Source organism: Solanum tuberosum, unplaced genomic scaffold (assembly GCF_000226075.1).
Source record: "Solanum tuberosum cultivar DM 1-3 516 R44 unplaced genomic scaffold, SolTub_3.0 scf00152, whole genome shotgun sequence".
Taxonomy (NCBI): domain Eukaryota; kingdom Viridiplantae; phylum Streptophyta; class Magnoliopsida; order Solanales; family Solanaceae; genus Solanum; species Solanum tuberosum.
Genome location: NW_006239078.1, coordinates 278,783 through 297,352, shown reverse-complemented (window position 1 = coordinate 297,352; position 18,570 = coordinate 278,783). Strand labels below are relative to the sequence as shown.

General features: G+C 34.5%; 2 protein-coding genes across 8 annotated transcripts; one reads left to right on the top strand and one right to left on the bottom strand.

Annotated features, from left to right (window-relative positions):
* The first annotated feature begins 3,485 nt into the window (after positions 1–3,485).
* On the top strand, positions 3,486–9,312 carry LOC102604866 (uncharacterized protein At1g04910). Of its 3 annotated transcripts, none has more exons than XM_015311240.1 (11): positions 3,486–3,615; positions 3,899–4,060; positions 5,669–5,731; positions 5,834–5,915; positions 6,051–6,121; positions 6,249–6,337; positions 6,417–6,620; positions 7,004–7,274; positions 7,493–7,720; positions 7,833–8,030; positions 8,746–9,312. In XM_015311240.1, exons 2-11 carry the CDS (start codon positions 3,956–3,958, stop codon positions 8,953–8,955), a joined length of 1,521 nt encoding a protein of 506 aa, XP_015166726.1. In that variant the 5' UTR covers positions 3,486–3,615; positions 3,899–3,955; the 3' UTR covers positions 8,956–9,312. The 3 variants fall into 3 exon arrangements, with proteins under 3 accessions (XP_015166726.1, XP_006353173.1, XP_015166727.1); XM_015311241.1 differs by lacking the exon at positions 3,486–3,615 and adding an exon at positions 3,632–3,711; XM_006353111.2 differs by having other exon boundaries at positions 3,486–4,060; positions 6,054–6,121.
* Positions 9,313–9,697: 385 nt separating this feature from the next.
* Positions 9,698–17,892, bottom strand: LOC102603869 (mechanosensitive ion channel protein 2, chloroplastic). 5 transcript variants are annotated; one of them, XM_006353108.2, is made up of 14 exons: positions 17,747–17,892; positions 17,232–17,463; positions 16,800–16,859; positions 16,153–16,307; positions 15,553–15,676; positions 15,365–15,462; positions 15,160–15,273; positions 13,865–13,925; positions 13,586–13,735; positions 13,317–13,427; positions 13,017–13,184; positions 12,810–12,923; positions 11,818–11,874; positions 9,698–11,053 (listed from the first exon to the last, which is right to left on the bottom strand). In XM_006353108.2, exons 2-14 carry the CDS (start codon positions 17,316–17,318, stop codon positions 10,079–10,081), a joined length of 2,274 nt encoding a protein of 757 aa, XP_006353170.1. In that variant the 5' UTR covers positions 17,319–17,463; positions 17,747–17,892; the 3' UTR covers positions 9,698–10,078. The 5 variants fall into 5 exon arrangements, with proteins under 5 accessions (XP_006353170.1, XP_015166723.1, XP_015166725.1 ...); XM_015311237.1 differs by having other exon boundaries at positions 17,773–17,892; XM_015311239.1 differs by having other exon boundaries at positions 15,365–15,459; positions 17,773–17,892.
* Between the last annotated feature and the right edge of the window lie 678 nt (positions 17,893–18,570).

The window sequence follows — 18,570 nt, the reverse complement described above, 5'->3', positions numbered from 1 at the left end:
TCATTCTAAACATTGTGCTTTGATTACCAAGTTTGTCACGACTCAAGGATACCCCTATATGTAACGAAGGATTGAATTTTATTTCATGTTTCGCTACTTGACAATTAAATTTAAAGGTCATTGGGTCGTCTACTCGTATTTACTTCACTTTCTTTATCTCTTGTACTTGAATAATTATACTTCCTTCCCGTTTCAAATGAAATATAAGATGAAAAATCTTAATAGTTCAATTGATCGATTGTCTACACTTTTTGTAACCCTAACTACCTTTTTTTTTTAATTAAAAGAAGAAGAATGAGTTAGAAAATTCCTTTATAACCGCAAAAATGCAAAATAAAATAAAATAAAATTACAACCATTACGTACAAAGTGATGTATTTGTAATTAATTAATCATATTTAAGTAAAGAAGAATTTATACCTATCACACGTTAAAGAGAAGTCAAATACACATCAATCGAAGCAATAACATTTGCGTACATAGCAAGACTATATTTTATACACTAACAAGTAAAAATATGTAAAATTCTAAGCTTAATAAAGGGAAAAAAAACTTTTCTTTCCATAAATAATGTACTCCTATTAAAATATCAAATTGTTTTGAGAATTGTTAAAATCAGTAATGAAAATTAAATTTTATTTCATGTCTCACAACTTGTTAATTAAATTAAAAAGTCACAAATTCATTAATTTAACCTCAAAACCAATGAAATAATTTACTAAATAAGAAGCATCATTAACAAATTGATGTATTAATCATTAAAGAATTTATACATATCACACGTTAAAGAAAGTCAAATACACATCCATCGAGACATTTTGGCGTAGCAATCGAGATTTTATATATATATATATATATTTGTAAAGTCTAATTTACATCAATTATTTTATGTCAAATAAATTAAACTTATCATAGTTAAGCGATTTGACAAAGAATATATATATTCTTTGTCAAATGTATATATCTTCTTTTGAATCAATTCCTACAGCTAAGCTGCATTAAGTTGTATTATTGGAAAGCAATTTGTAGGGATGTACCTAAAGCCATTAATTCAGTAATCATATTAATTGTGTGGGGAATTATTTTATTAAAACCAATAATTCTATGATTTGGACTATTGAAAAAGACTTTATTCCTTAATGTGAATGAATCCCCATAAGATCAAGAAAATTACTACTATTATTTTTATCCAACAAGTGAAGTGAATAATATTTTATTTCATAATTAGAGATTTCGAGTTTAAATTCTGCATAATACGGAGACACTTTTATAAGGATGTGAGATTCATTAACGCGAATTCAAATCTAGTTCGACACGAGTGAGAAATAAAAAGAATTGCTTATTTGATTGCATTTTTCACCATATATTAAAGTTAAATTCGATTTTTTTTTAGTTTCAAACATTTTATTATATGGTCCATTTTAAACAATTAATTATTTATTTTTACTCATTTTATGCTTGTTTATTCTAAGAGCAAACAATTAGAGTCTATTTAAGGTGGAAAATGGCACCAAAAAATAGCAACAAAAACAGTCAAAGAAAAAAGGGCTCAGAAAGCCTTTCCTCATCCTATTCCCTCAAATACCAAAACACTCAAAAACAAAAGGGAAATTATAGTGGGACAGTATTTTTTTTTTAATTTTTAATTAAAAAATTTGAGATTGAGTTTGATAAGTAAAGTCATTTAAAATATTTTTTTGGTTAAAATTTGGAATAATTATAGACTATAGTTAAAATAATTGCGATTCAGGTTCCTTATTAGTATACGGAAAACTATCTCTCGAGCATATGACTAAATGAAGCTCCGATTGATTTGTAATATCTCCTTTTAGGTTATTATTTAGATTTTGTCCCATTTATAAAAAAATATATAAACATAATTCTTGAAAAATTATTCTTCCAGACAACATTTGAATATTGATTGGTCTTATTTGATAGGATTTACGCGTTATCAATTTCTGAAAATGTATCTCCATTAATTAAATTATTTCTGACCCTATCTTTGGATTTTTATATTATTGGTACACAATCTATGAAGGTCTTCCCTACATATATTACAACGTTCCACCCTTTATAATAGAGAAATTTTAATGGTCGAAATGAAACTAGGGATTCAATTTCAACATCTCCTCATATATTGTTAATATTACAAATCAAATAATGAATGTGCATATGATGTTTATAATAACTTATCAAATTTTAGATCACGAATCAATATTTCCTCATAAACTATTTAGTCTTTTAAAGAAAAAAACTTTAAATCATAATCTAAAAAAGCTTACAAATTTCTCAATATTATTTACTAAATATCTTTCCAAAAAAAGTCATAAAAATCACTCGTGAACTAGTGTTGGTCATAAATCATATAAAATCATAATATTGAGTCAAACATCAAAATTTGATATTTCATATTTATTTCTGATAATTAATTATCAAAATTAAATATCGAAAACATCGAATCAAATATCGAACGTTCATAACAGTTGTAACAACCCCTTCCCCAACCAAATAGACCCCACCACTCACCTTCCTTGTGAATGTGAAAAGAACAGTATAAGAGCAAGTGTCGGTGGCTTGGTGCCTAAATAGCAAATTGCAACCATTATTATTAGTCACATTAAAAAGCACATTTTTTTAATAAAGTAATCATCCTTGTGATATTCACAATAAAGCTAATCAAGAAAAGACTCATCCATCAAAAGTTGCGATACAATGGATGATACTGCTTTTTATCTTAATTAAGATTATCGATTTTCAATTTTTAATATGTAAAAAATCTTAATAAGAGTACCTTTTTTGAATAAATTTTATGTAGTACGAATTTTAACTAGCATGTAATACGTAAATTATTTAGATTCTAATATAAATATTGAATGCTTTCTTTCTTAATTAAGATTGTCGATTTCAAGTTCTAAATATGTAAAAATAAATTCTATGTAGTGTGAATTTAAATTAGTATGTAGTACACAAATTAATTGGACTCTAATATAAATATTAGATACGAATATCTTTAGGAGCGATGCAATGAATGATTGTTCCTTTTTTGATTAGAAGTCTCGATTTTGAATGGTGAATATATAGAAATTTTTAACGAAAATATTTTTTCTAAATAGACTCTTTATAGTGTAGATCCAGATTAGTATGTAGTACACGAATTAGTTAGATTTTAATATGAATATTAGACATGAAAACCAAAAAAAATGAGAAAAGACTAATACCCCACCTCCATTGTTGCCACGGACGTAATGGTGCAATGAATGATACTGTTTTTTTCTTAATTAAAAGTCTCGATTTTAAATTAGGAATACATAAAGATACTTAAAGGGAGCACTTTTTCTGAAAATCCAGATTAGTATGCGAATTAGTTGAACTTTAATACGAATATGGACACGGAAATCAAAAGATTAATACCCCACCTCAATTGTTGCCACGTACATAGCGGTGGATGTACCTTTTTAATTGTTTTTCCATGTTTTCTCACTTCAATGAATCCATCCGTTGTTTGGCTGTAATTGGTGTAAACACCTTTGCATCTTGATAATTGATAAAGACAAAGCATTTACACTTCACAGAAACTAATTTTTGTAGCAGTAAAATCACTTCAGAGGGGCAGCTGTAAGCTTGCTGTTTGCTTCTTTGGTTTTATTATATGCTTTGATTTTTGGTAAATGTGTTGATATTATATGGAAGGGAGAAGATAGGTGCCCCCATGTGAGATGCTTTTACTGAGGCTCATAATGATATTGGCCCCTCTTTACTCTTCCTACTGATTCTTGATTTCTTTCTCTTACTTCCTTGAAAAAAGATTGCTTTTCTTTCTTTCTTGTATTCCTTTCTTTCAAGTTTTTGAGAGTTTTTAGGCACACCCTTTTCTTTATATGCTTTATATTTTCATTAGGGGTTGAGCCAAAAACCAAAAATACACTACAGCAACAAGAAGAAGAGAAGAAGCAGCATGAGTGGAAATCATAGAGGAGGGGGTGCTATGGCTGGTCTTTTTGTGGTTCTTTTGACTGTTTACTTTATTACTTTTAGCCATGCCTCACCCACCATTCTTTCTGTAAGTTTCTATCTTTTTGTTTAGATTTTGCTTGTCTTGTGTAATTATAAACATAGTTATTTAGCCTTGTTGTTGTTTCTTGAATGTACCCTTTTCTTGTTTCCTTCTGTTTTGTGTTCTTTGTTGGTAGATGGAGAAAGAGGGTGATGGAAAAACAGTAAAAATGCAATCTTTAAGTTTCTTCAATGTAGCCTTTTTTTTTGTTTTCTTCTATTTTGTGTTCTTTGTTAGTGGTTTAATGGAATTGAATGGAAAAGGTAGATGGAGAAAGAGGGTGATGGAAAAGAACAGTAAAAATGCAATCTTTAAGGTGAAAAATGGTTTTAGAGTGAAATTTGGGGAATTTGGATGAAAATGGTCATCTAAAGATTAATTAATTTTACAAGGGTTGGTAAGGTGGTAAAAGATTTAGATCTTAGGGTTGGCAGAAATGGAAGTGTAGATAGTGTGAGTGTAGGTTTAAGGGAGTGGACTTTTTCTATGTGAGGAGGTAAGCATTAGTCTTGATTTTTTGGTGGATATGAGCAATTGTGGAATTTTTTTTGGATGTGGAAATTAGGGTTTGTTTACTAGCATTGTGGAAAGAAAGTTGTTTTTTTGTTAGGTGGATTTTGCTGATTTTGTAGTATCTTTTGATATCAAGACAGCAGAAAAGTGAAGCAGAAACTGGCAAAAAACTATTGTTTTGGTATAATTTGTAAATCTAGCAGTGATTGGTGTTGTTTAAGGAGGGATTTGGTGAGTCACTAAAGTTGGATCTGTTGACTTTGGACTAGTTAAGTGTCATTTCTTTAATGGTTTCTTCCAGTCTTAAACCCGTCTTCACGCCACTTGCCTGGTTCTCAGGAATGGGAAGTTTTTGGATCTGTTGACTGTACAGTCTGTATGGAAGAATTCTCATGTCATTGAAAAGATCTGATTTTTCAGTTAAATTTTTATATATTTGGTAGATCAACACAGTCAAAGAAGTTGCTATTGCCCTAAAATAATATAATAATAATAACAAAATTCTGTTTGGTGCAAGATGATTATACTTCTCTTTCAAAGAGAGGAAATCATAATTTTCTGGGAAAAACATCACATGCATATCCTATCCCAAAGAAGAGGAAATAATCATTCTTTTCTCAAGCGACAAGCAATAAACTAATCATTCCTATCCATGGTTTTGGCTTCAATGTCAATTGGAAGTATTCAAACTTAAAGGCTTGATGTAATGTTATACTATGGTCTCTACTGTTGCAGTTGCTACTGCATAAAAGGATTGAAAAGGGGTAACTGAACTTGGGGTCTGCATAACTTTCTTGAATAGAACCTAACATGGCTAGCCAAGCAAACAGGATATAACCAAAGAAATATCAAGGTTGCCATGATTATTCCGGAGTCTGAATTACATGGACTCTAAAAGGACTAGAGAAGTTCGACTAAACGACATATTTAGATTCTTTTGTTTCAATTCCGAAATTCCTTGTGATCTCTTTGACAAACTTTAGGAATCTGGTAAATTTGCGTCCATAAAGAATAAATTACGTGTTTTTGGTGTGTATCTATGTAATTATGTCTGGAACAGTCTAGAAAAAATTGATTGTATAGACTTATTTGCATGTGCAGGATTTGAATGCTCCAAAATTCAGGCACTCACGTCTTGCGAAGAGTGCTATACAACGCCAAACTGTGCGTAAGACCTTATTGATCACATTCACTTGTTCCTCTTAAATTAACTTCTGTTCTCCTGTCATGAGTTTGTGTCTTGCTTGGTTTCTTCTTTGTCTTTAGTCCAATGAAGAAGTGTCACAACTTTGGACACCTTTGGAACACCAAGGATGGAAACCTTGTTCTGAATCTGATGCTGCCTCCAGTGAGTGTCTATGATCACATCTAAAATTTACATCTAGTTTCAAGGCTTGCTGTTAAGCAATAACTCGATTGAGCTTCAGCGCGATCTTGCCGTCTAATTTTCCAGTGACTAATTACTGTTCCTTGCACTATGCAGCAGTACCTGAAAAATCTGAGGGATACGTTCAAGTGTTCCTTGATGGAGGACTAAATCAACAGAGGATGGGGGTGCGTATTATGATTCCTTTGTTTGATAGTTCATAGAAACAACATTAATGAATAATGATCAACTCCTTTGATTATAGAAACAAGCTGTTTGACCCTTCATTACTGACATCTATATTTCTTGGAAAAGATCTGTGATGCAGTTGTCGTTGCCAAAATTCTGAATGCCACACTTGTGATCCCTCAGTTGGAAGTAAATCCTGTTTGGCAAGATTCAAGGTATCTTAAGTATAGTGCTAAAATTGGTTTACTTTCAACTTTTAAGTATATATACAAGTTATCGTCCTCTTTGCTACAGCTCATTCGAGGACATCTTTGATGTGGATCACTTCATCAATGCATTGAAAGATGACGTAGCTATAGTCAAAGAGTTGCCTGATGAATTCTCTTGGAGCACGCGAGAATATTATGGCGTAGCTATCCGACCTACAAGAATCAAGACTGCTCCAGTTCATGCTTCAGCAAATTGGTATTTAGAGAATGTGTCACCTGTACTGCAGAGGTTAGTCACAAGATTGTTTTTGTTGAAGAATTTGGTCTAGTTGTATGATAGTCATGTAGACTGTGTTCAGTTTCTCAACCCACCCGTATGACAAAGTAAATGTATAATTGGTAAATTACTGGCAGGATTTAGTGCTCAAAACTTAAGGGAATTCTACAAAAGTTCCACTGCCCAGGATTTTACTATTCATTTTAAGTTGTATGTTCCCTTAAACCAAAATTTAAGTTAGGCATGGACTATATTTTATGTGTTTGATTTATTTCTTGATATAGTCATATTCTGTTCGTTCAGTTATTAGCTTCTGCAGATAGTAATTCTCTTATCAGCCTTTTACTGGAATTTGTGACATTGCTTTGTATATTAATATTTTATGAATGGATCAGTTATGGAATCGCTGCCATAGCACCATTTTCTCACCGGCTGACGTTTGACAACATGCCCAAGTACCTCCAACACCTACGATGTAAAGTCAACTTTCAAGCATTGGCCTTTGTTCCGCACATCAGACAACTCGGGGATGCCCTTATCACTCGCCTGAGGTTTCCTCCTAGTGAAGACAACATGGTTAGTAACAACTACCTTAGAGAGGTTACTGATCTTAAGCCCAAACAAGGAGGTGGCAAGTTCGCTGTTCTTCACCTTCGCTTTGACAAGGTAAAAACACCTTACTGTTGTTGAACTACCTGTCCTGCAATATCTCCCGATCAAATATTAGTACATCCACTTTCCTGAAAAGATCAGCTTTCCTTTACTGCCTGTTATAGGCAATATAACACTACTTATTGATGAATATTTCTCATATTTTTTAGTCAATTTTACTCCACCCAAAGTGTCACATAATTTAAGAACCTTTGGACTTGTTATCTCTCCAGGATATGGCTGCTCATTCAGCCTGTGATTTTGGTGGTGGCAAGGCTGAAAATTTGGCTCTAGCTAAATACAGGCAAGTAATTTGGGGAGGAAGGGTCATCAACTCGCAATTTACTGATGAAGAATTAAGGAGTCAAGGACGGTGCCCATTGACCCCCGAAGAAGTTGGATTGCTGCTGGCAGCTTTGGGATTCGACAACAACACTCGTCTATATCTTGCCTCCCATAAGGTCTTCACTGAAGTTCTGCATTTATAGAAACAATATGCCTTTCTTTAAGGCTAGAATACTTGAAGTAAAGCCAATATCTTCGTGTCCTGAAGCTTGTTCATGTTTTCTCTAGGTTTATGGCGGGGAACGCAGGGTTTCAGCCTTAAGAAGTTTGTTTCCCCTGATGGAAGATAAAAAGAGCCTTGCTTCTTCTGAGGAAAGAGCTCTTATCAAAGGAAAGGCTTCATTATTGGCTGCAGTTGATTATTATGTTGGCATGCACAGTGATATTTTCGTTTCCGCCTCCCCTGGAAATATGCACAATGCAATGGTAATCATTCAAATCTTTTTATCTTCTAGTTTCACTGTGGCTTGCTATACCGCCCTTTAGAATCTACTCCATTAGTTGTTAGTCATTTCTTTCAAACATGTTAATAGTAGATTTAAGTTATATACACTGATAGAATATAGTTTAACTTGTGATCACAAGTTAGTTACAATTACCTGATTACTCCCTCTCTGTTGTGCCTTTTTAGTTCTTTTTGGTCTAACACCTTTCTAATCAATAAAAACATTTTAATCTTGAACTTACCAATTAAACCTTAGACATGGTTTTATAGCCACAGAAATGTCATGACATTTGAATCACTAGCTTCAAAAGTTTTGTCATTCTTTCTTTGTCTACTCGAACGTCTTCACGTTAAATGGAACGCGCCACTCCAAGTGCATCACATTAAGTGGGACAGACGGCAGAGATTTACCCTAAGTGATTTGTTTATGTTACTGTTCCTTGCATGAATGTCTGCACTGCTTTCCTATTAGTTGTCATTTTTTTTTTCACTATCGTTTTTCCTTTCTGTTACTACTTTGATTTGCTTCACTCCACGAGGTAGGAGCAAGGTATGCATACACTGGGTATGTTGTTGATTTGGCCGTGTAAATAGTTCTTACACGGTCAATGCACAGAACATAAATGCCGCATTATTAGGCTGGCTATATGTGGTCCACACAGCTAATGAATAATACACCTACCTTGAAATTGACAGGTGGGACACAGAACATACAACAATATGAAGACAATAAGGCCAAACATGGCATTGTTAGGCCAGCTTTTCTTGAACAAGACACTCACTTGGCCTGAGTTTCAAGAATCAGTAATTGAAGGGCACCAAAACAGACAAGGCCAAATCAGACTCCGCAAACCCAAGCAATCCCTCTATACATATCCTGCTCCTGATTGTATGTGCCAAGCTTGAGAGGGCCTACCATATAGATCTTTATTATTATTTGTTTGGTCATCAAATTATTGTTTATTATGCCTTATATTATAGTTATAAATAAGATGCCACCCCTTTTGTTGACTTGTAGGGGTAATATATATTTATGTGTCACCACGTTGAGATTTACGGTAGGGGTGGAAGGAATATGTTGTACAATATATGTGTATTACTCCTATGAAGAGTGCATATACAGATAGTAGTATTCTAGTCTTGACAGATATTTTACTATGTAATGTCAGTTCTTGTAGTTTAATCAGAAGGGTGGTTTGTTTCATTTGGTTGATGTAGCAGAGGTTGATAATTATCAAATGGCAACTAGTGGAATTGATTTCATTATGTCTACACTATGGCTTTCAACTAGAAGTTAATGAAATTGAAGTATCTTTAATGTGCAACCAAATTCTTCTCAAGCCACTTCAACTCTAGTTTTGTTTTTCTATATTCAAACTCGAAAACCCCCTTGCAGAGCGGGTTAAGGGTTCTTCGTTTTCTATATTTAAATTAGAGACCGCTGGTTAAGGATGAAATGCAGAGAAAAAGGATAAATAGTTGGCAAGATCTGAATATGTGCCTTTCACCTCATTGAAAGTTTAGAAGCCTTGGATACAAAGTAGGAATCTGGATCTTTTATGAATGATGCCAAGAACAAATTCCTTGGACATATAGTGATCGTTAATCACTGTTCAAATTTGATAGATTCACTCACGAAAACAAGAAGTTTGTTGACTATCTCTGGTAGGATCATTGATTAGATATAGATTACACAAATGGCAAATACATGTATGTGTGTGTCTGCGGTAAACCAGCATGACTGAGAAAAATGACAATTCCTATAGAAGTTGCTCAACCAGGCCAATAACCAAAAAAACATGCCACTGGAGGATCAAACTGGACACATGACAATAATACATACATTAATAACCAATAGAAACTAACATGATTAACTCCTATAAGTTGACTAATTTTATACTAGTGTGATAGGCTAAATACTTCACTATCCTGGACATCAAGACAACTCTTTCAATGGACCATATAGCATCAAATCTGGTGTTGACAAAGAATTAGTGTCACATGAATTGTTAATGAAAACATAGTCGAATCAATTGTCGGTTGAGGGCCTTTTACCCGACTGATCTAGAGCTGTAGAATTAGGTCTGTTTGAACGCTGTCCGTCTTGTTTATCTTTCTCTGCAATGGTAGAAGCATTACTACTACTACGGCTAGTAGCCATTTCCTTGGATTCTGCTGGATTTGGTGGTGGCGACAGCTCTTCTTCAATTGGAAGGGTTCTTTTTGAACCCTCGAGAGCAACACCAAGAACAATGTTCTCTTCCAATGCAGGTTTCAATGGCACAGATGGTTGTGTGACTTGCGGTTTTTCATCCTCTCTTTTAGATTGTGAAGTGGATGGGACATTTCCTGTTTTCTCTCTAACATCTGATGGAGAAGTTGCGGAATTATCAACTACATTGGTCGTGCGACCACTTCCCTGGCTTACCTTCTTAACTTGCTTGTTGCTAGAGATGTTCTCTGGAGGATCTTTGGAATCAGAAGTACCAACTTCTGCAGACTTTAGCTCAGCTTTTGGGACCGGTTTTGAAGTGTTTTTCACTGTTGCTTTACTCGGTTTTGGATCCGATGCTTTGATGTCATCTTTGGATTCAGCATTTGCCATTTTGTCAACTTTGGGATCAAGTTTCAGGTCAGAAATTGGCACATCCTTACCATTAGAGTTAGCTGGAAGTGTTTCTTTGATTTTAGGATCAGATGCAGGTCCGCTCTTGGTTTCAACCTTGCTGTCAGGTGCCGGTTTCATGGTAGACTTTTCCTTGGTGTCTTCTTCACCATTCACACGAATTGGTCGACCTTTTGTGCGATCTTCCCCATTGACTTTATAAGATGGCTCAATCAGTAGCAACGGACGAGTTGATGCTGCTCCACGACTGAAGGCAGAGTCATATGGCATGTTGTCCAAGTCAGCATCACTATATATTTTCTGAACAGTACGGATGGGAGTGGCAAGCCGAGCTCGGTGATGTCGAATGACTCTGAGAAGATCTAACAAAATAGCTTCCTAATATCATCCAAGAAAAAAGAAAAGGTCAAAACACAAAGTTGTGGATCTCCAAATGAAATGGAACCAAAACCGACTAGCAATAGCCAATAAGAAGTATCCTTCCTGAAATCAAATGACCACTAAACAGGTAGGTGCCAACTTTCATCTCAGTTCACAAATTCCATAATTCAACCATCTCTTGTTAAACAAACATATGAAACAGCAATTCGCTATGTATTTCATGAGCAGATTATTCGTAATATGCAGAAGAATCGTCTGATAAAGCAACCTTCAGAAGCCGAGAAATTACTTATAGCTACATTCAAGTGTTAAGCATCTCAGAAGACAGAGAAATCATTGCCTTCTTTTTCCACTCTTTTCTGGATAAAGTAAACTTATTGCCTATTGTTCATGGGCTAAATGGCAGAAAATAGAAAAGAGCACATCTCATTGGACTAGATGATTAATCCCCAACAAATAATTTTGTCGCTGGCACCTACAGAACTGTGGCTTTTCAATTACTTGATTTTTGGGGAGCAAGTGATGGGAGGGTTCGGGAGAGAAGTGAACTTTGGCAAGGAACAATCAACTTCATTTGCATACATACATGGGGATTTTGAAAGAAATATTTTATCGACGGTTTCCTACCATTGCCAGGATTAATACTAAAGTTACAGAAAGCAGTGTGCTTCAAATTGAGGATAGAACATTTTACTGTTTTACTAAATATTCTGGATTACAGAAACTCTTCATATAGGATTTGTAGCAGGATCTTCACTCACCTTGACACACAAGTATTCTTCAAAGTGTGATGTCTTGACAAAGCAGGATATTAAGATCTGCACAATAATGAAGCAGATATTTGTAAGAGTAAATAAACCACCAGCGGAATAGCATTTCAAGAATGTCAAGCAACTTTTCATGTGAGACAGAGTACATGTTGAGGAGCATAAACAGCCCGGTCCTCGAGAATTTCTGAGTCTCTCACTTACCTAACCATACAAACACACACACATGCAAACAACAATTGGTTCCCTGACATACGGAGTATGCTAAATGGATGGGTCAGCCATAACCCCAAGTAATAGCTAATTGAAAGCAGGCAAGCAGAGTGGACTAGGTTCAACTGGACCATGAAAGTATTTTGCTTTTTAGCAAATGGAAAGATCATCAGTCAATTAGATAAACTGCCATTACATAATGAACTTAGATAATATTCACACACTGCTTTCCAATTATACTATACACTACCTTGAATCATAGAAGGAGAGTGGTACTTCTTGATTTACTTGCTTTAAGTACCAGTTCTCAAGGTAAATAGATCACGAGGTGTACTAATATAATGGTCTCACTGATACTCATGACGCACAAATCTTCAGTAAATGGGCACCAAGTAGTGTGCCTTGAGTTTACATAATTTGCTTCTTTCTATACATCCTGCTCGGGAACTGCAATTCAATCGATTAGTTTGGAAGACAACCCTAATTCTTTGTTAAAAGAGTTTACCAACTTCAATTAGATACAATTCTAGCCCATTATATCTGGAGGCAACAAAAGCAGCAGCCACGATTATGAAATTACTCTGGGTACTCCAGATCTAGAAAATTGCAAGCAGACCAGACATACTCTTACACCCTAGAGAGAAGTAAAAGCACCCAAGATAATTTTCAAAACATACTGGTTCGAAAATCATGTAACTAAAGCAGCCTTTACACTGATAATGACAATCCATCCAAAAGTCACAAGATATTAATAATCAAACATTGACACTAACCAACAGGGCTTGATTTTCAGGGTTGACATTCTCCAGGAATACTCTTCTATGTAACCTCTGTTGCTCAACTTGGGGATTCTTTGCCAAAACTTTGCGCATGTCAGCTACAATATTCTACAGAAAGTCATGGTAACATAGAGATCAAACATCAGTAGTATAACTTATTTTGCTGTATTTTCTTGGCTACGAGAGTGAAGTAATGCTCACATTTATCTTACTGACATCCAAATGACTGATGGCTAAGTGAGTTTTAATACGCCAATGAGTTTTCTGAGTCAGATTCCGGACAACATTAACTGTAAACTTGTGGTTTGGAATGTGAATAGCCTCTCGATCCTCGCCTCTTATGATTGTAGGGGACCACCAACCCACATGCTGCAGAAAACAGATAGAGAAATTTATGAGTCGCGGAAAAGTTAACAGAAAAGTGCTAGAGGAAAAGGCTCATACATTCTTCTGATCTCAAACATTAAATACTGGTTTTTTCCCTCAAGCGCAAGTTCATACCTCAACTGTGCCAGAAACTTCATAGCCTTCAATCTTGGTTTGAATCCATTCATTAAGGACAAACGGACGGGTGGCATGGATCATGATACTTGAAAGAAAATTTGTGAATATCTAATAACAACATCACAAGAATAATTGCATTACCATCTTCATCGAAACTGGAACTAGAACTATAAACTATAAACGGCCTTTTCCATGCCTATATGAAGATGAGCTTGAATAATGGTGTTATAACCAACAAGTTCAGCAAGATAAACTATGAAACAGACCTCGCGACCAGCAAGTGTCAGCAATACTGTCCCAAGTCCTCCCGCAGTTAGCCATTTCTGTGTAGAGAAACCTAGCAACTCCATGAATAATGACGCAGCTGCGACCCACACTGCAGTATAAATAGCTCTACCAGCAAACTGGAAGCCCATCTGCCAAGAAGCAAGACGCCCATATATGTACAATATATCAATTGAGACTAACAAAAATTACTTCCATCAAAAGAAAAAAATAAAAATAAAATGACACTAACTAATCCAATAGGTGCAAAGAATTCTTACATTTCTAGTATCATTTGCATCACTTGTCTCCATGAAAAACTTCTGTGCTTGTTGAATAACACTGCATTCAATCATTCAAGGTTTACTCTTAAGAAGATACAACAAACAGCTATTTGTGAAGCAACGAATACATTGGTATAAATAAATTTTGCCTACAGAATACAGAGAATACTGAGTGCCATTCTGTCAATCTCATAGAGAAAAAGACATTTAAGCAGGTAATCTACTAACCCCTAGAGACAGTGTAGTCAATACAATTTCGTGTATCAAATAGAAAAATTTATTGGAGCAAAGTTTGGATATGAAGGCACTTATTAAGCAGCATTACAGCTTTACCAAAATGGTATTATCAAACTCGTGATTATTGTAAAATAAGTAGCATCCAGCTTTTTGACAAAATACTACAAGAAAGCTTAAGAGATGCTCTCCACCCCTCAACCCAAAGCAATGTAAGAGGCCTTTTGCTCTCTAATTTATTCCAGTTTATCTGACCTGGTTCTCCATCTCTAAGATATTAGACAAATACACAACACTTAGGCTAGTCTTGAGTCATAATTCAGAAAAGTACCCCTCTTTTAAACAATTAACTTATTACTTTAAGCACATACCATATCATTTCTGATATAAGATGTGCACCAATATAAATATCTCAAGACTTTCTTCACTTTATCTTGCTGCAACTTAATGCAGTCATCTACTAGAAGGGAGTATAAAATAGAAAGCACAAGACAAATGCCGACATATGGACAACTTTTAAACCAATTGCAATATGACAGTCCAAGTAGACAATGTCAACACAAAAATGCTTGAAACCTTAGAATTAGACCACTGATTTTAGTACAAGCATGATTTCTTTATAAAGCCTCAAAAAACGTATTCTGCTTCAGAATTTTTTCAATTTTTTTTTCATATTTCATCATCAAATGTTGTTTAAGTTTAGTTGGTTGAAGAAGTTCTATTTAAAATAAGTCATACTAAAGATAAAATACACCTGAACCATATAAACTGTGCTCAAAATATTTTGATTTTCGAGCATAGGTTTGACTGCCCTAACTATGGCAGAATATTTCCAAGATGTTAATGAACACGACGTACTTCTAGTTATTAACAATATCTTCCATTTTTTCTGAGTGGTAAAGCAGAGCAAAATTTGGTCAAAAGAATGTCATTTTGGAGTTCTATCAACAATATGCTTGTTCAATTCCCGTCGTTCACCCGTAATTCATTAATATTAAAATTAGATAAGCGATTGGCTACAAAGGGGTTTTTTTAAGATCTCCAGAAACCACACTTACCTGGACAAACAATATGCAGAGGCGAGCACAGTAGACAATGATTTTACAAAATTCAGAAGCCGTTGTTTAACAATTTGACTAGCTTCTGTTGGTAGCACCATGGGGTCTAATGCTCTGCAAGAAATATATTTCATGCATCAGCTTGCCATCAAGAAGTAAATCAGTCATGAGGGAAAGATCTCTGCTTGCAATTGAATGAACTAACCTGCAGACAAGCATTGCCCCAGTCCACAACAGCAAAGGTTGAAGATAAAAGGTCATAACATGATATGTACCACTCTTTCCCCAGCTGTTATCATTCTTCTGCACCATAATCAGGCATTGTTGTCAAACTAAAAATAGACGAAGAGGGATATGTACAAAGAAATATAACCAAAACAAACATACTCATACATGAAGGAGTACATTTCTACTTTGACGCAGAAATGGTGCAAGACCCCAAACTGCAAAAGTAAGGATTCCAATTGCCGGAAGCAACTTAAGCAGATGTGGGCTTCCTTGTAAGCTATTGTATGATCTGCATGAATCAACAATAATCTTCTTCATTAAAATTTACGAGGAAACAATATAAACTATGTTAAACAGGTAAAAGGGGTGAAATCTGGCCGCTGATACTAAAGTATGTGCATACAAGTTGGAATTGTGCTATAAAGAAACTATTGTTTTTTCCTCAAAATAAGCAGGCAGACCTCATCCTATTTACTATGGTTAGTAAACCATTTCAAGACGCCTAAACTCAACTTCAATATATTAGATCTAAAAAAGTAAAGGGTTCCACCACACAATGTAGATAGCTGCTTTAACTTAGTTTCTTAACATCTCTGTTAAGATACTATAGCTATCCTCCTAATTCAAGCATTATTCAAAACTATCATCGTCATCTAATCTTGAATTTCAATTTGTTCATCTTTACCCAGATCTATTCATATGAAGGCCACGTATAGCAAATAATACACACGTAGTCTTCTCTGATTGAACACAAACAAGAATTACCTTTTCAGTATAATAGCAGCATTCTTTACAGAAATGTCAAAAGCTTGGTCAGGTTTTAGGAAAGAATTACACTTGAACAAATTGCTTCTACATGGGAGCACATGTTTCTTCACTTGCAATCCTCTTAAGTGATGGATACTCCAAGAGTCCTGCCGCTGAAAATGTAACATAACAGAAAATTGAGTTTAGAACAAATTTCTGAAGCCAAATACATTACCACAATTGAATAACAGAGAAGATATCAACAAGGAAAAAGCGCAAGCACCCTATTTGCATTGATTACACTATCCTAAGAAATAATACCCATTGAGCTAATTCTTTTACTACAAGATTGCCACCTTATTTTTCTCTTGGAGTTTTCTCTTCTTTCTTTTAACCGGGATAGTGAAGGCAAAGTGATAGAAAGTTCCTCTAGACCTTTCTTCTTCTCCTTTTTTTCCTTCCTTTTTTAGACCTTATGAGGAGCGAGATTGTTCAATCATTTACAAGTGAACCAATATCTATAAAATGAGATAAACAAAACTGTTTTCAATGCATGGGTAGGAACAGGATGGGCAAGGGGAGACGGGGAAAGAAGTTATACACAATTTACACCAATCTTTTCTGGAATCCAAAGAAGTCATCCACGTGCAATCAAAAGTACTTACCGATGAAAAAGATGACAGATTCGTGCAACAAGAATGCCACCTGCTCCTTCCAAGTGTGTTCTATAAGGAAGCAAGTGGAATTAAACCAAATAATATAAAAGAGTTAATGGTCAAAAAATACCTAAAGTATCCCTTTTTTTCAAGTTTCATACTTGAACTATCATGTATGTGAGTTTCCTATCTACCTGAACTATGACCAACTATTTATCAAAACACACCTCAACTATTAGTTGTTCCTTTTTCCTACATGAAATATCATCATCGTTCAGAACGAAAGGAAATATGAACAAGTATGTATGTTTTGATGAATAGTAGGTGATAGGAATAAACTCGAAAACACAGATACTTTAGGTGTTGTTTCCTACCATTCACTCAATATGGGAAGAAGATTTAGTGATGTAAATAAAACATATAACCAAGTCGAAAAGGTACCTGTATAGGTGAATATTTCTTAAGGCGCTCATGGTTCTTGCAAGTCCCCAAATAATGGGACAACTGCAAAGAACCCACAGCAGCCATTATTGGACAAAGCTAAGGAAACAACCAACTATCACTAGCAGCATAAGATAACTAAACTACTCCACATTGATCAAAGAGTCTTCCTAATTACAAAACAAGGATAGTGATGATTCCCCCCTCAACCTCTACTTCTCTTGAAAAATATCTGCAAAACCCATAAATGAAAACATCATCAGAATTGAAATTAAGTCACTAATATAACCCTAGTCTCAATTCTACCCTAAAAATCAGCCTTCAGAAGTGGAGTTTGAATGAAAAATCAAATCTTTTTACATGGGTATTTTCTTTTTTCACAGAATTCAAATTTCTACTAATCCATTTCCAATAAAAACCGAAAAAATACAGAAAATTGAAAATTTTAAGCCAAATTGAACAAAAAAAACCCAACTTTCAAAAGAAAAAAGAAAAAAATACATAAAGGAAACTACCAAGAAGATGAAGATGATGAAACTACCCTTGCCTACCGGAATACAGAGAAAGGAAGAAACCTTCAAAACGACGCCGTATGTATGATGCTTTGTAAAAACAAGGGAAAAAAAAGTTATGGAGGTGGAAGAAGAAGAGAAAAATGTGTTTTTCCCAAAATAAAAATTAAAAAGTTACATATAATTGGGACACGTGGCATATTGGGAATAATATTTCCAATGGAGGGTACCAATTGGGAAATTTGAGGTTGAGGTGCTAGTTTTGTCCTTGTTGAAAACACCAAGGTCAATTATGGAATGACCAATAATTTGATGAAGTTACATATTTGGCCGTTCGATAAATATATACATATATTATACACTAACTATATATTATTGTTGGTATCCACTTTCTGGTAGTAGGAGAAAGGTTTTGAGGCTTATTTTTTTTTCACTTGGTAACATTCATAATGTTAAGGGATAGTGAGTGTTTTGTTTAACGGGAGAATTTGTAAGATACGAATATTACTTTAATATTTGTGTGAACGTTAAATTATGGTCTTTTTTGATAGCTTTGTTAGTTTTCTTTAGAAGCAAAAATTGGGGAGAAATTAAGGCAAATCCAAACTAAAACCACTTTCTATTTAATATATAATTCTATGGGGTAAAAAAGGAGTTAAGAAGAAGTTGTGTTCATTAACATTGATGAATAATGAATAATAATGAAAGGCTTAGGCTCTTTCCTCTTTCAAGGGGACTAGAGGAAATGCAACAATTGTGAGAAAAAAATAAAAGATCAGTGAAATAAGGTCTATAGATCGTAAGGCAAAAGACTCGAAAGGAAAAAC

Bases quoted from the DNA above. Each gene is read 5' to 3' on its own strand.
- LOC102604866 (XM_015311240.1), top strand. From the start codon at position 3,956: ATGAGTGGAAATCATAGAGGAGGGGGTGCTATGGCTGGTCTTTTTGTG. The intron at 4,061-5,668 runs GTAAGTTTCTAT...TTGCATGTGCAG, and splicing joins CCTCACCCACCATTCTTTCT to GATTTGAATGCTCCAAAATT. The intron at 6,621-7,003 runs GTTAGTCACAAG...TGAATGGATCAG, and splicing joins GTGTCACCTGTACTGCAGAG to TTATGGAATCGCTGCCATAG.
- LOC102603869 (XM_006353108.2), bottom strand. From the start codon at position 17,318: ATGGCTGCTGTGGGTTCTTTGCAGTTGTCCCATTATTTGGGGACTTGC. The intron at 15,274-15,364 runs GTTAGTTCATTC...TATTTCTTGCAG, and splicing joins GGGGCAATGCTTGTCTGCAG to AGCATTAGACCCCATGGTGC. The intron at 13,926-15,159 runs GTAAGTGTGGTT...GATTGAATGCAG, and splicing joins TCTGCATATTGTTTGTCCAG to TGTTATTCAACAAGCACAGA.